At 38.0% G+C, this 16,616-nt stretch overlaps 1 protein-coding gene across 3 annotated transcripts; it reads left to right on the top strand.

The window, feature by feature from the left end:
- Positions 1–215: 215 nt before the first annotated feature.
- p2rx1 (purinergic receptor P2X, ligand-gated ion channel, 1) lies at positions 216–15,970 on the top strand. Of its 3 annotated transcripts, none has more exons than XM_088615720.1 (13): positions 216–626; positions 5,391–5,532; positions 6,692–6,763; positions 7,439–7,496; positions 8,716–8,803; positions 8,902–8,982; positions 9,916–10,057; positions 11,068–11,195; positions 12,014–12,104; positions 12,373–12,438; positions 12,599–12,694; positions 14,408–14,448; positions 15,450–15,970. In XM_088615720.1, exons 1-13 carry the CDS (start codon positions 490–492, stop codon positions 15,460–15,462), a joined length of 1,155 nt encoding a protein of 384 aa, XP_088471846.1. In that variant the 5' UTR covers positions 216–489; the 3' UTR covers positions 15,463–15,970. The 3 variants fall into 3 exon arrangements, with proteins under 3 accessions (XP_088471846.1, XP_088471844.1, XP_088471845.1); XM_088615718.1 differs by having other exon boundaries at positions 7,439–7,508; XM_088615719.1 differs by having other exon boundaries at positions 220–626; positions 7,439–7,508; positions 14,408–14,453.
- Positions 15,971–16,616: the final 646 nt, after the last annotated feature.

Raw genomic sequence — 16,616 nt, 5'->3', positions numbered from 1 at the left:
TTTCAGCAAAGTTGTATGACTTTATTTACTGTCAATGCTGTCTAAAAATAAATACTAGAAAGACGAAGGAATGAAGCAGACACAAGGACATATACTTAAAAACATTTTTTAAAATACTCTTGCATGGCTTGAATCTGTATCATACAGGAAGACAGCTCTTACTTATCAAACAAACATTCTGACCACAGTACTCTACGTTTTTCTTTTAAAAAAAGAACAGCAAACAGAAGCTGAAGTTGAGGTGTCTTTCTTGTCTGACAGATGTTGAAATGTTTGCTCTAAGGTATTTAAACAGGAGATAGTGTTACATACATCCATAAACTCCACCCAACTTAACAGTGGAGAAGGCAATTGGTCACTACATGTGAGCAGCATTATTTCAGAGTCATCGTGTGGTGGCTGGCTGAGAGAGGGAAGGAAGAGAGTGTGTGTGCCTGTGTGTGTGTGTGTGTGTTGCTCGGGGACCGAGGGACCAGGCTAGCTCCGGCGATGAAGACGTACCTGAGCCAAGCCCTCTCTGACTTCTTCTTCGAGTACGAGACCCCTCGCCAGGTTCTGGTCAAGGACAGGAGGATTGGAGTCGTGTGCCGGCTGATCCAGTTGTGTGTCCTGGTTTACATCATCGGGTAAGGCGGCGTTCCTTTTCGGGCAGGTGGGTGGCATGGGGGCTGCTCTCACAGCTTCAGAAGTCATCCAGATTTACAGAAAGAGCTGTGTGTGAAAACTTAGGGCCTTTTTCAAGAGCGCCGTCACGCGCAAGGCTAGTTGAATCAATTAGTCGTGTTGCAAACAGGGCACAGAAACGGCAAAGCAGTGGTTGTCTCAAAACAGGAAAAAATTACTGAGCAATATTAATTTGTTCGACGTTCAAGAAGAAGTTTTAAGTCTAAACTTTTTCGTGAGGCGTCCCATCTTTCAGAGCTGTCCCAATATTGATCAAAAGAAGGCATTGGATACTGGATACATCAAGGAGAGAACAGAGCTCCCTAGCAATATAAGAGCTCATGCAATGGGGGACTAGCACAGACCACTGAAAATCACAACAAGAACAAGCCTCCCTCCCCAATTTATTTTTATTTCAGTCTGATGGAATTTCCCTCACTGTGCTGTATTACAACATTAATCATCTCACCAACTCGCTCATACACACAGAGCTGGTCATGCCCGGAAAATGTATTTTTGAGTCTACCATCTATGGTGAAAGCTATTGCTGAAGGTGCAAATAGCAAAGATGGGCTGTTTTACAAAGAAAATATAAATGAGTTTTTACAACCTGACTTCAGAGGCTGTTTATTCTTGGATGTGTACAGTATTTGAGTACTTTCTATGAGGGGGGAGTTTAATAGGTTTACGCTGAAATTAAATTTTTACTGTTTTAATATAATACTTTCACTCTTACTGGGTGGTGGCTCTTATCTGGTTTAAATAGATCTGGCTGCCTGGTCTGAAGTTACAAGTTGCAGGTGCTGCACCTGAATTCGCTCTCCTGGCTTCCCAACTAACTACTACTCAAATACTACTTGATAGTATTTCTATGGAGCTCCCTAGGGGTGGGACAGTGGAAGCAGGGAGGGCTGCTGCTGCTCATGCAGTCAAAGCCTTGCTGCAGGGAGAGGGGTCCATTGTACCTGTCTTATGAGACCTCATAATTACTGGATAATGTTCATGATTTTTTTCTTTTTCTTGGTTGCAGCAATATGCTTACATTTATCTTAAAAGTTCTTAATAACCTGAGTGTAAATGAAAACACAGGCTAATGCAGTGACTGCATCGAGTTCAGATTTATTCTGCATAAAAACTTCACTTGCTCCTTGTTGTTGGTTGGATAAAAAAGTTCATTTGGTTTTTCTCCGTTTGTAAGCTGTTACTTGAGCTCATAACATTATTCTGTAGAATGAAATGCCCATGTAGATAACGGCCTACACAAATCAAGTTAAAGAAAAACATATCTATCCATTTTTGAACTGCTTCATCCAATTCAGGGTCACAGAAGAGCCGGAGCTCTTCCTGGCAAGCAACAGACACAAGGCAGGATCCACCCTGGACAGGACACCAGTCCATCACAGGGCAGGCACAGACTGCTATTTACAATTACACATACTGTACCTGTATCAGGATAGTTTTACTCAATTGCCATTGCCCATTATTGTCCCTTAATCACAAAGTATAAATTCTCAGTGTTAATAAATGTGGATCAAATAGATACAAATCACCATTTCTTTTAAATATTCATAATATTATAACACAGTCAAAATAATCGAATCCATTAAAGCAGTTACTGTAATAGAAATAAATGACAAGGGTAAATGCAATTGGGTCAGTACTGTTTATGCTGTAAAACGTTACAGTATGTACAGTATATGTAATACAATGAATTTTCTACTGAGTTACATATGAGCAATAGATGGGATGTGTAGTGTTTTGTGATGTATTTAAATGCACAGAAACAATGCGTGTCTATAAAATGTTTCCCCTATGGGACAATAAAGTTTTTCTTGTCAAATATAAAACCATATATAAACATATATGAAACCAGTATAACCCAGTGCAGATCAATTGGAATGTGAAATAGTGTTTCAGTTGGCTACATATTGATACATTCCTTTAAACCCCATTAAGAAGTCTTATGATAATAAACAACAAAACGTCTTTCTACAGAACTTTAACTTTCAGAGTTTCTGACTGAAGAAACCTTCCCTTGCGGTTACAGGGGAGTCCCCATTTTAGCCATGAAGATGAAGCTTGTGACCATTACAAATCAAACTACTATACAGGTTTACAGCCACAGACTGCTGTCAGTGCAGATCCTCTACATAAGAATACAGATTTTACAGGTACATGCTTCTGCATTAGAATGGGGTGCAAAATGTCCCCTTCATTTAGATTAAATCTCCTGATATTTGTCCCAAAAACATTTTTTTTAAATTTAGCATGACAAAAATCTATTTTTATTTAAAAAGTATTTTATGTGAATAGAGTGCTGAGGCATTATAAAGCACCGTATATCACCTTAGAACTGTTGAGTTAATTATCGAGGACTGAGAGTTACCTGAAAATCTGATTTTGTGTTGAAGATCAGACCTCTAAAGGGACATAATGCAAAGGTAGAGAATATTGTAATTTTCCTATTTCAAGCATCATAGAAATCAGGACCTGCAATGATCAGGGTATCCTTTTCCTGCCATTTGCTGACAGGTTGAAATTGATTTATGTTCTAATTCCATGTTCATAAACTGATTTGCTGCTTGTTGTGGACGTGTGCCGACATTGTACAGGATAAACGATGGTGTGTGTTGCGTGCAAACTGCTGCACAACCCTTTACTGACACAATTTAATCGCTACACTGGGCTCCTCTTATAGATCTTAGATATTTGTATCATTTCCTGAGAAAATGTAGTTCTAAGAGATTCACCAGCAAGTCTTCACTCGTTTTTTGTTAACAACTGCAGTTGCCAAAAAGGAAAGGGACTGTATCTCAGTATTTTTGGTGAAATACCACACTTTTGACAGCTTGTTTTATAATTATTTCACAGCACAGGAAGCCCAGTAATGGAAAATCACTTTGGATTTTTTTTTAATATAGATTTTGCCAAATGTAATGAAGTATAAAACACATTGGTTTCTTACAGACGTGTATGTAAAGAACTAAAAAACAGCACAAAATAACTTTTGTTTTAGTGGGCAAACCAGAAATATTTAGTTTGGTACAGGATTTTGGTGGTTATTTTGGTGGTTATAAACTTTAGTTATATGCAAGCTGATACTATCAATTTCACAATCCACTGAGTTTCATTTGTCAACATATTTTTAAACTGTTAAACTTATTTGAGCAACTAAAGAAGTTGCTTAGGCATTTCGACAAACTTAACGTATTTAGAGAAAATAATGTGCCGTGTATTCTCTGTTCTGTGGGTTGCACAGAATAGTAACTGAGTACTTTTTTCAGGTGCAATCCAAGTTACAAAATGTCTCCATTACAGTACTGTACCACTATCCTAAGGACAGGCAGTGCTTTATGCAGAACCTTAACTTCCCTTCTAACAAGAAGAGGATTAATTAATTCACATACTCGTGTGTGTAACACTTGTGGTTAGTTTAAATGAGCGTTTTTAAATGCCCTATACAAAAACCACTAGGTGTGTGGGTGTCGATATGCTGAACATTCTTTAGAAAATACTTTCTCTGATACTTGAGAAGAAACCAAAGTGAGAGATGTTCTTTCAAACTTTGTTTTGTTCATATTTACACAGGAAAACTACAAAAGAAAAAGAACATGAAAAAATATTACAAACAGCAGGAGGTCAAACTAAGTAATGTGTTCAAAAAAACTTTGGTAAAAAGATAAGGTGCTTGGGTTCACAACCTTTACTTACTCCATGCATTTCTGCTCTCAAACAGAAACCTGAAAGCAATTACTACCAAAGCAAGATAGTTTTAATTTAATTATATATATATATCATATATCATTTGTTTATAATTATCTTTATTATTAACAGCTGCTTAATATACTTTACTGCATATGTAGTATGTATGAGTTGAGCACATACTATGGTATATTTAGATTTGTAGGAAGTGTTTAATAAATTTAAAGGATAACTCAGTTGCAGGTTTCTTGGGAACTGGGGAGTCTCAGATTATAAATTGCACCTGCCAGAAAAGAGTTGGGATGTGGTTTAGATTTGTCAGTCATCCCAAAGTCTCGGTTTTAGCTAGCAAGAAGAAATTGGACAGTCGGCTTTGTCTGCTGTTACCAGCTGCAGTAATTTCTGTTATATGTTGTGGACATTCCTAACTCATTCCTACGGTAAGTCTGAGGAAGTGCACACATCATTTGTAACTGTCAGCATGGCTGTAGGTCTTATCATTAGAGGTGACTGCTTCTGGTGATGTGCCCAGAAATGAAATAAGTTCAGGTACGTCTTTGATGGTCCTGGTAAACTGCCTTGTCAAAAGGGAGGCCTTGTTTCCCAGACATTTTACGTTTTGGTAAGAAATTACCATTTACTTGGATCCACTCTGATCCAGTAAACCAGTTGAAAAAGGTACTCTAAAACTATGGCCAACATGAAACAGATTATTTTTATACTAAATCTGCATTATACCCAGGCAAGCTAGGACTTATGAAATGAAATATTGACTTACATGTCGACCTAAAACCTGCACGTGCTTCCTTACATCACAAGAGCCTTAATGAGCCACATTAAAGGGCTCAGTGGAGTTAAATACCTGGGTATTTAACTGGTTTGAAACTGGGGTTCCAAATATATTACAAACTTTTATTGTGGACCGTGCTCTGCCATACTTTATTCAAATAAAAGTTTTTTTTCTCTGGTTTGTTCATACAAAATGAGCTTTACAGGGCAAAACGGCTTCTGTTTCCTGTTTGCAGGTGGGTGTTCATCTATGAAAAAGGCTACCAATCCACAGACACGGCTCTTAGCTCCGTCTTCACGAAGATGAAGGGAATCGCCTACACCAACGAGAGTGGCGAGCGGATCTGGGATGTGGGGGACTACGTCTTCCCACAGCACGTGAGTCAGCCAGGGTAATGGGAAGTCCTCCCAGCTTCTGCTCATCCACAAGAGAATGGCTGAATATTAGACTGACAGTTTCTTCAACCTGCAGTGGCAAAGACACTCATACAATATGTTTGCTCAGGCATTGCAAATCCTGTCTTTGCTAAACTTTGTTGCTTAAGCTAATGTTAGGTGTTGCCTGTTTGTATAGCTGACTTGATTGACCTATGACTCTATTAGTATGAAGTAACTCTTTGATAAAGCACATTAATTACGTTACTGGGGAATGTAATGAAAAGAGAGTCTTAGGTACTTTTTTTCCTACAAACTCTTCAAAAGAAGAACCTTAATTGACCTTTAATTATTTTTTCTGCATCTGTGCAGGGTGGTAATTCATTTTATGCATTTCTTGGTGTTTTTGTACTTCTGACTTGTTCATGCAAAATTCTGTCTTTGCTCCAGTGACAATGCACAACTTAAAAGGAACTATTTCCTAATCTGAAGGACGTCATCGTGGTCATTGACCCCAGACCTCTTCTTCTAGGCAGTTGCAGTTTTGTTATAGTTGGAATCTAGGCTCAAAAGTGCTTTGTGCCACTGCTGCATCGCTGGTGAAAGGTTTCTGGGATATTGTCAAAGAAAATAAAAATTTTCTTCAGCACAGTGCACAGTACAAGAAGCTCTTGCAGACCACAAGAATATACACTGAGAGGCATTAAAAATGCAACTAATGGAATTGGAAAACATCTCATCTCGCCCTCGTCTGCCTCCCTCACTCCCTTTACTCCCCACCCTACATCTTTACCCTTGCAACAGCTCCCTGGCCCATCTTTCATTAACGAGGGAGGGTTACATCTTATTGATGTTGTCTTTCTACTCATCGAAGTGAGTTACCCCGTTGAAACGCCCTTTCTCTGCCTGCAATGGAATTTGACCAAAGAACTGAACTGAGTACCGACCAAAAACATCTGTTTTGAATGTATCTCGGGATATACAGTATCAGCATTGTGGTCATACTGTATGGAAGCTACAACACACCATAAAAGCTATGAATCATGAACATTCAAAGAACTGTCTTTACCTAAATAAGCAAACAACAAATGTGTTGATGATGATGATGATAATTTGTTACAGTATCTTCCTTGTTTTACTCTTCTCTCCATCTCTCATACAGGGGTCAAGCTCCTTTGTGGTGATGACTAACTTTATCATGACTGCTGGACAGAAGCTGGGCTATTGTGAAGAGGTATGTTAGCACATCGTAGTATCCTTAGTGCTTTGTATAATTTTCTCGTTGGCTGCGAAATTATTAAATATGTTGGTTACTATTCATTTAATAAGGTAGTGTTACAAAAAAATGATCATGTTGGAATTGTACAGTATGTATGTGAACAATTCATCCAACATGTATCAATACAAGCTAGACAGGAGATACAAATAAGAAATGGTAATGCACCATATATTAATTTAAATTGTTATTCTCTGATATGCAGATCCAAACTAACTAACTATACTAACTATGCTAAAATATTTGGGCTTGTTAACTCTGATTTATTCAATCATATATAACATATATTTACTTTTTACTAAAAATGACTCCTCTGGGTCATCATGTGAACAGTATTTCTTAACTTTCCTAACTTCCTGAAATGTTCCATGCAACATTTATACATCTTCTCAGAGTTTCCATTTTTCTTTTATTTGTTTCTTTGGCATATCTCACTTTAGGAGCTCCACACCAAGTTCTATTGTTTTTTCCCAGATTATGATGAGGATTTTCCGTGGATATGGATAATTCCACGCAAAAAAGCTCCATAAGAGACATCTTTAATTAACCATATCCTAGCAAACATGCGTGCACAATCCAGTGTCAAAATCAATATTTGTTGACTTTACTGTGAAGTGTTTTTTTATCTTTCAGCCTAATGACATGTACAAGTGTAAGTCTGACAGTGACTGCCAAAAAGGAGATTACAAACGTACGGGACACGGTAAATTAATAACGGTCTCCAGTCCTCCACTGCAGTGCGACAGTGGAGATCCAAAACGCTGCTGAAGCTAATTTTGTGATTAATTGCGCTCTGTGCTGAAATGATTCTACAGCTTCAATCGCACACAGGGGCTCTTGACAACTGTTATGGGATTTATTCTCAGAGAATTAAAAAACAGACTACAGACAATTTTTAAAAAGTAAAATTTATTTAAAGAAAATCAACATTGATACAATAAAATGTTAAGATGGATACCCAGCAGGATGGGTGTCACAGGTTCTGTATTCCTATGAATCTGAATCCTGTTAGATTCAAATCGATTCAATGCTTTATTGCCAAATTGGAATTTGCCCCATTTCACCTAGATAGAAAGATGACGCGGATAAAAACAAAAATAAAACACATATTACACTTACACAGACCATATACTGTAATACTTGCAACTTCAAGATCTACATATTGAGGTGCTCAATGACCTCTAGATACAGTAGATGCTACTACATTTAATTTCAGCAATTCTATTAAAAAGTACAACAATAACCCAAGCGGTGTAATTACAAAAGAAAATAATAATGAAGTACCATAACATTCGGTTACAATTTGGCATGCAAACTTTAACACAACTATAGTATGTACTGTATTATTATTTCATGAGACATTGTGCCATCACATTGATATAATCTGTATATATTTACTATTTCTGTTTAAATTTCCATGTAATTGCTATCAAATCCTCAATGCTACATGCAAATCAATATATTGCTTGCTGCTGGTCTGCACAAGGAAAATGGCATGATTTACAGTACAAAAACTGAAACTGCAACCACAACTGCACAGCCTGCTTTTTAGCTTGCAGAATCTAGATCAGCCGCTAATGCCTTCTCTATTGTTCTGGGTTTGACCACAACCACACACACTTGTCATAAAACTGCAAAAAGTCAATCTCATTCTAACTGCGTGAAAATGACATTAAATTAAATAGCTTTCTTTATAAGATATAAGATGAAAAGTCACCTCATTTCTGTTTTGAAAAAAAAAAAGTCCAAAATAAATTGCATTGACTCTTCCAGGAGCATGTTGTCATGTGACTTAAATGTTGGCATTTAAGGGTTATGTAGCTTTTGGATGCATTCTCATAGAAGTATTCTGTCATGGCGGTCACAGTGTGAAGGCTACATTTATCTGTCTGTTTTCAAATGATCCTCAGGGCAGAAGACTGGAAGGTGTAACCAGACAACCAATGCCTGTGAAATATTTGCATGGTGTCCAGTTGAAAATGACCACTATATTCCAGAGTAAGCCATCATATATTGAAGTATTATTGTTTTAAACAATATAAGTCACTGATTCTTAAAAAGGCATTTTTAATCACCATTTATACATTGTTTTTCAGTCCACCCTTGTTGCTGTCAGCAGAAAACTTCACTCTCTTCATCAAAAACTCTGTCACCTTCCCTGTGTTTGATGTAATAAGGTACTGTACTGTGCAGAAAGGCATCAGTTCCCACTTGATATTCCAGTATTCTTCCACTGAATTGGATGGCTCTCAAGCTACTTGCCTTGAATGAAAAAGACTACATATTTTCTAAACAGTTCTGAAAAAAACATTCACTTTTCATATGTGTAGTGTCTCTTATGAGCTGTACACAAAAGGTCCTAAAATTGCAATGAAAGTTCCCTGGAATTTAAGATAAAACCATGGTGAAGTTAGAGATCAAGAATTAAAGCTGCAGAACAACAGGAACGCAAGCAGGTTGAACTGTATTTTATCTCCCTCCTGTTTCTGTCCAAGTGATTTTTGTTTACTGTGTTTTCCCCAAATATGGGAATAATCTGTTTGCTCTGGAATGTGACCTAAGCTCTGTACAGGTCAAAGAAAACTTTCACAAGGGAGAATACATTCTAAGTAAAAAAATTCTAGAGGAGTGAACGCTTGAATTTTGTCCTTTTGAGGCTATGGAAAAACTTTAAAATGGGAACTTAGCTACCATACGATAAAAAAAATGCTACTGAAGATAAATGCATACACTGCAAAAATTATTCCTTTAGTATTCAAAAGTTGTTTCACTGAATACTAATAACAATCCTTTTATAATTCTACTGTATAAAGTAACCAAAATTAATAAGCTGGCAGTGCTTATAATAAGAAAGATCAGTATATTTGTGCATTGGACCTTTTTTATATTTATGTGTAGGCACTTCTGTACAGTTGGACAAAAAGGCATTTCTTTGTAAATCTACAGATTTGGGAAAATTCAGCCTTTACTGCCTTCCATGCCTTTGTACTGTATGTACAAAACAAAGGTTTGGATAAACAAATTGTCTTTAGGGGTTTATTGTTCACAACAGCAAGGCCTTCTCCGTGGGAGACAACAGTTTCCTATTGCTTTCTCTCTCTGCCTTTCAGAAGCAATTTGGTGGAAGAAGTTGACTCCAGCTACCTTGCGAATTGCACCTACCACAAGACCAAAGACCCTGTGTGCCCCATATTCCGACTGGGAGACATTGTTGAGATGTCAGGCTTTACTTTTAAAGAGCTGGCTCAGGGGGTATGTCTGCCATCTAAGGAATATTGTCTTTCTGTCCATGCATCTCGACTAGCTTTTCTTAATTTTCTTCACCACACCAATTTGGTTTACCATTGGCCAATTGCATTTACAATTTGAAAGCAAAACTCCACAAGGAAAAAACACTGTTTTCAAGGCAAAGCCAAGGTGTCTAGGGCTACAGGGTGTACAGTTCCTTAAAAGAAACTATGAGATGTAATGGTTATAAGAAAAAGAAGAAAAAAAGAAAACCATGGTATATTTCCAATGCTATTCTGAAAGAAATCTTCTGGGGGCAGAATGAGATTGAACACATTTGTATTTCTTTTTTCTCCTCCTGAAGTACTATACCACAGCACAGTGCAATTTTAAGTTTAACAACCTAATCATATTGAAATAGGATTGGAATGACTAATTACAGAGTTTGGATCTACAGTATCTTATATTAGTCTACACCAAATCCCTCTCTTACAGACACTCTCAGGTGCCAGGTGTGTCAGTTCCATTCCCCAGTAAACAAGATGCATAAGTGGAAGTTTCAAGCCTAATATAAACTGCATATTATTGCATAGGTAGGAGATGTTGCTCAAGTTATTGTGTGTTTTACAAAAGCACTAATACTGTATGTACTCTGCTCATATTTAGGGCTTATGTGGGTTTAGATCCTGGGTGGGGCATTGCTGTTGTACACTTGCTTCAGTGAAATACGCAGTTGTGTAAATGTGTACAAATGTAAGTCGCTTTGGATACAATTGCCAGCCAAATATTTAATAATTACATGCAACATCTCATGTCGTATCTGGTGATCTTGCCCTGGGTTATTCAGATCCTCTACTTGGAATTTAGGAATATTTAGAGAAAGAGAAACTATATTTTAGATGAAATTGCAGCCAGGGCAGAAACAGGTGGAATGTTATCCCTTTTCCTTTTATATTAAGAATGCACAAACCAGATATGCAGGTTAAATCAAGCAATAAATTAAAATGAGCTTCCAACTCTTTCTTTCTGTGCAGGGTGGGGCAATTGGAATTCTCATTGAGTGGACCTGTAATCTTGACTGGGCTGAGCGTTACTGCAGGCCACTGTACCATTTCTATGGGCTCTATGGAAATGGAAAGGTGTCCAAAGGATATAATTTCAGGTATGCAAACCAAGGCACAGGGACCTAAAAGCAATGTAAATGAAACTTGCATACCTTGGCGCATCTGAAAAGGAGATCCCTGGATTCTAACCCAGTCTATGTCATGACTACAGAACACACTTCCCAGTCAATAAATAGAAATGTGCCAGTGTGGCCAAGGACACTTGTAAGGGAAGATATATCTTTTCTTTTGCAATCTTTGCACATTCACGTTGTCTGCAGCTGTTCACAGACAGCCTGATTCTTCTTTTGTGTGATTTTATGGGGTTCCAAAGGAAATACTGTCAATGGTAATCTGTATCTGGAAATATTCAGTCATAATATTTCACAATATTGTTAAAAAATAAACTATACAAGTAATATCTAGTCTGTAAGAGAAATGACAACTTAAATAGGAATATAAACCTCCCATGTAATATTTTCCATCAATCATCAGCCTTTTTGCCTGTCATAATTACTGTTTTTTGACATTGTATGAAACATGGCACAAAGCGATGTGGATTTCCTTGCTTTTCATCACTCATACTCTTTGTTTATGCAATACTGTATCTCATCTCATAACAAAAGATGACCTCTTTTCTGTAAAGGCAGAAACACAAACCTGAAGACCATTCCTCTTGGAATATAACTGATCTGTGTACATAGGGAGGTGTTTGTTTTCTGATCTAGCTGTCATCTTTAAACAGAACCGTCTGCAACAGTAAACCACAGAAGAATCTGTTTTTTAATGAACAGTTTCCGATGCAATCACCTGCTTTGTTTTTATTGTACCTTTATGGACCTCTGAGTAATTTTTTATTCTTTTTTTGTGTCTTTAGATACGCTAAATATTACATGGAAGACAAGAGTGAAAAAAGAACAATTACCAAGGTGTTTGGGATCCGGTTTGACATTATTGTACGAAGCTTGGTAAGCTCACTTGCTCTTTCAAGAACACTGGTACTGTACCTGGAGCCCTGCCTACGAGCTGCTTTCAAAACAGCTTTGTTTGTTTGCAGAAAAAAGGAAAGAAAGCTTTGAGAATAAAGCACAAGGGTTACAAAGGAGGGAAAAAGCTGTGGAAAGCAGAGAAAAAAAAACCTTATAGCCAGTAAACTCTTAAACTCAGCCTACAGGCTGAGTATGAGAACGTTCGGTCAAATTAGAGGCTGATCCAGTTGTTTTTTTCCTTCCTCAGGCCAGGAAATTTGATATCATTCCAACACTAACAACAATAGGCTCTGGTGTGGGCATTTTTGGTGTGGTGAGTTACCTGCTTGGTACATTTCAGAAATACAGTTATCCCTTATCCTTACAGTAACCCTTTCTTTCACTAGTGTAAAAACACTCTGAAAGCAGAGTTTGATGTCTAATGCTGTACAATTCTGTGCAATACACAATTTAACAATTCTGTTTTCTTACAGGCTACGGTAGTATGTGACCTGATGCTTCTCTACATTTTACCAAAGAGAGATTTCTTCAAAAACATGAAGTTCAAATACACTATAGATCATGGAGAGGTAAGTAGCTTTTAGAAGAAAAACTAGCTGTGCCAGAAGGGAAATCCTTTACGTACTGCACAATGGTAGCTGGTGTCATGTTCATGTTTTAGAAAGACCTGTGTCAAAAATATTATCTGGAGAATCTCATGGACATTTCTCAGGGCTGTAGTATTTTTCCCTTCTTTGTCAGAGATTGTTTTCTCCACAAGGTGGCGATAGAGAAATAGTAATAAACTTTGGTGCAGAGAATGTGACCAAACCAATGTAGGCTTCTATTTGATATGACTTCTGTTGCACACATTCAAATTATTTACATAGCAGGAGCGCTAGTAGTGTTTCCTACGGAGTACATGGTTCTGGCGTCTTCATATAAGCCTTCCACTAAAAGAGAAAACAGGTTAAAGCTGAAATAAAAAAAAAACTTGTGCGTTTTAAGAAGGCAGAAGCAGTAGTCGGGAACGAACAGTACTGAACTGCATAGAGGAACATGTAAGGTCTTTCAATATTAGAGAAATGAAAAACATAGAAATGTTCTTTTCTTTTACTGCCAGACATTTTATTACCAAAAGAGGATCCTTGTTTTAGCATTTTGGGCTTTTTCCCTTTGTTCTGCTTGTTTAGTTTCTGAAACCAAAAGGGAACTATTTCATATTTTTCAAAGCCCCCATGGGGCTGCTGTTTCTAAGCCTACACATCTACCTCCACCCTTAGCAACTGCTGCACTGTGCAACAGGCTATAGGCATCATTTTCCAGATAGAGGTACAGTAATCATGTATTTTATTGTCATTTAAGATAAGACCTATTCCTAATCAGAGATGAACCAATAACCTTTACAACCTAGTAAGAAAAACACAACATCAGTTTGTTGAATGTATAATTTTCCTAGGTTTATCAACCTCAAGGATATATATTTCTAAGAAACAGTCATGTTTGCTGATGTTTACAATGTATGTGAACATCTGTCTTTCAACATAAATGCATTTCTGCACTTTTTATACATGTATGTGCAGGTTTAATGTACGCTATCCATACTAAAGCCTGTTTTTTTCCTCCCAGTGCAAGCCTGTAGGCCGCGGCCGAGGCAATACCACCGAGACGTTTCAGAGTTCGCTGAGCAGTGGTTGCTATGGCAACGCGGTTTCGTGCTGACAGAACTTATGTCTCTTTTCAGAAATCTAAGGGCAATTTTTAACCTACAGCTATACTACCCACGAGCTCTGAAGATAGAAATAAGCAAGAAGTAGATTCTCAAACTGTAATTTGGTGTTGCGAGGTCGTGCAATGCGTGGCTTGGAACGGGCTGAAACCCAGAAGTCACAGGACTACAGTATCAGTCAATCACCACCACCTCCACACGGAACTTTTCTGAACTCGTTTGTTTGAACAACTAATGATCTTTTAAATGCTAAATTTAAAGCAGAACTCTGAAACACATAAGCCTTGCGTTGATCAGATTTCAGAAAGCTTCACTTCTCACACAGTGTGAGCTGTGGTTTGCTCTGAGTGCTGGGTACTGTGTTTTGGCCTTCATGTGCTGAGAAGGGGTTGCGGTTTGCCCAGCAGATGTGATTTTTTTTTCACCTAAAAGCAGACTGCAGCCTGTTCTTTCACAGGTTGGTGAATTCTGTAATACAGCGGAGTGGAAGCGTTGCACACCATCTGATGCCTGCACAACCTTTTATCTTGTGGAAACAGCCTCGTATTTATCACGACGTGCTTCTTGTTTTCAGGGCCAGACATTGCATCCAGACAAGAAGCAAAAGGAAGACGAGTAAGGTACTCTCTGCACACATGTTTATGATAACACAACACCTCCTGTCCCTTAACTGGTGAGGCCTCGTGGATGAGGCATTGCCACATAACACATTACAGCACTGTATCGGCAAATAAAAAATACTTTTCCTTTTATAGCTTTCAGTTCTGATGTATAAATATATGTCTGCAGAATCTCACATGCACTCAGATGAGAATTACTAGAAACTTTACATCTCATTTACCATTAATCATAGTGTATTTTTCAATACCTCTAGGACTGTACGCAACTAATATATTTTCTATATTGTGCTTCATCTCAGCTGAACTATTGAGTTGACTGAGTTGACTTGAGTTGACTATTGAGTTGACTAATCCTAATTAGTACGCTTAACCTAATTATCCTTCTGCGCGCACATGATTGTTCTAGTAACTAGAGATCCTATGATTACTGCTCGTTCCTTCCAAAATTAATTCTCAGTGACCACCAGAAAAAGAAAAAAACAAACTTGGGCTAAAATGTATGCAATTTTCATTGCTGGGTACAGACCCCCCACTGTGACAAAAAAGTGCGATGTTAATACGAAAAGAAACTAGTGGTAGTTCTCTAAAAACACAAAGCTGAATTTGTAAATGACTAATTGTCTGCGTAACCTCAAAATCTAAGCATCTCTTGTCTCATAATGAATGTACCTGGTTCTGAGTTCTATTAAGGAGGTTTCTACAGTGTGTACTGTCGTGGGTTCCCAGGCCCGGTTCTGGATTTTACACCAATTATGCTCTGTTATGCAGCTGACATAATAATAGGATTTCTTTGAATGGTTCGACTGTTTTAAGATTCTGGATTTGTGTGCGGTACAAGTGTACTGGAAGAATGTTTCCAGAACAGGACTGAGATCTATCTTCTACCCTTTTGCTTTTAAAACTGCAGTTTGAAACCACAATTTCTTAAGAAACATCATTGTTGGTTAATAAATGCTACTGAAGTCAGTGTTAACAAACCTTTCGTGTGTGTTTCAGGAAGGAAAGGTGATAGTGTAATCAAGCCTCAGTGAACAACATTGCTGGAGATTCATATTCAAGTACAAGAAGGGACAGACGGGAGGGAGAAAGACGTTGCTCACAACAGAGAAAAGGAAGCTTCACCTGGGAAGATTAAGCAGTGTTAAACTTGTGTAGACCTGTATGTGAGTGGCATTTATTGAGAAAAGGTCTTTTAGTCCATGGACGTTTGCTTTGTATTTGAAAAGCAGAAAGTGTGTAAGTGAAGGATAAACTTAAACCATTTCACTATGAGGCAACCATCTTATTACTCTACTGAAGAACATTTTGGTGAGATGGTAAGACATCTCCTGCAGCACACTGAGAGTAAGAGTGCTTTGAGAGGAGTAGGCTATATTGCAAACTGTGGTTGCTGTCTCATATTACCCGTTTGAGTCGCATCACGACTTAAACAATTGCTCGGGACAGGTGTAGAAAGTGTTTTCTAGGAAGATGCCCTCACCTGAAGTAAGTAAAATAAAGTGCAGATGTTTTAATTATTTTATAGACTGGAAATCTGTATTTCAAATGGACAGATAAGAGGTCAAGTGCACTTCAGCTGCACTTTGTACCTAATGTTAATGTTTCTATAATTAGCCCTATACAATTTCTTGCATTAGGAATTTGTCTTTTCGCATACCCCAGCTTTTCTCCATGGAGACACAGACGGGGAGAAGCTTGGGGTCAGAGCGCAGGGTCTGCCATTGTATGGCGCCCCTGGAGCAGTTAGGGTTAAGGGCCTTGTTCAGGGGCCCAACGGAGTAGGATTCCTCTGCCGGCCGCGGGATTTGAAACGGCAACCTTCCAGTCACAGGCGCAGATCCTTAGCCACAGAGCCACCTCTCTGCCCCCTTTTCTTTTCTTTTCTTTTCTTTTCTTTTCTTTTCTTTTCTTTTTTTAAAACAAAATACCTGTTCCAGTGAGAAAGATGAAGAAAGCCCTGGTTAAAGCCCCAGAGTTGCCAGTGACACTGTATAATAGGTCACTTAACCTCCTTGTGCTCAATGCAAAAACTAGGTGCTATGGCAAGAGATTCTGAACAGCAGCTACCTATGCATATTTTATCCTGTAGATGCTGTATGTAAAAAAAAATATCATGTCAATACTCATTTACCATTATTAGTATTCTAACATCAACCAAACCAC

Source organism: Lepisosteus platostomus, chromosome 22 (genome assembly GCF_059453375.1).
Source record: "Lepisosteus platostomus isolate fLepPlt1 chromosome 22, fLepPlt1.hap1, whole genome shotgun sequence".
Lineage (NCBI taxonomy): Eukaryota > Metazoa > Chordata > Actinopteri > Semionotiformes > Lepisosteidae > Lepisosteus > Lepisosteus platostomus.
Note: the sequence above shows the minus strand (reverse complement) of the source record. Positions and strands in the feature narration are given on the sequence as shown.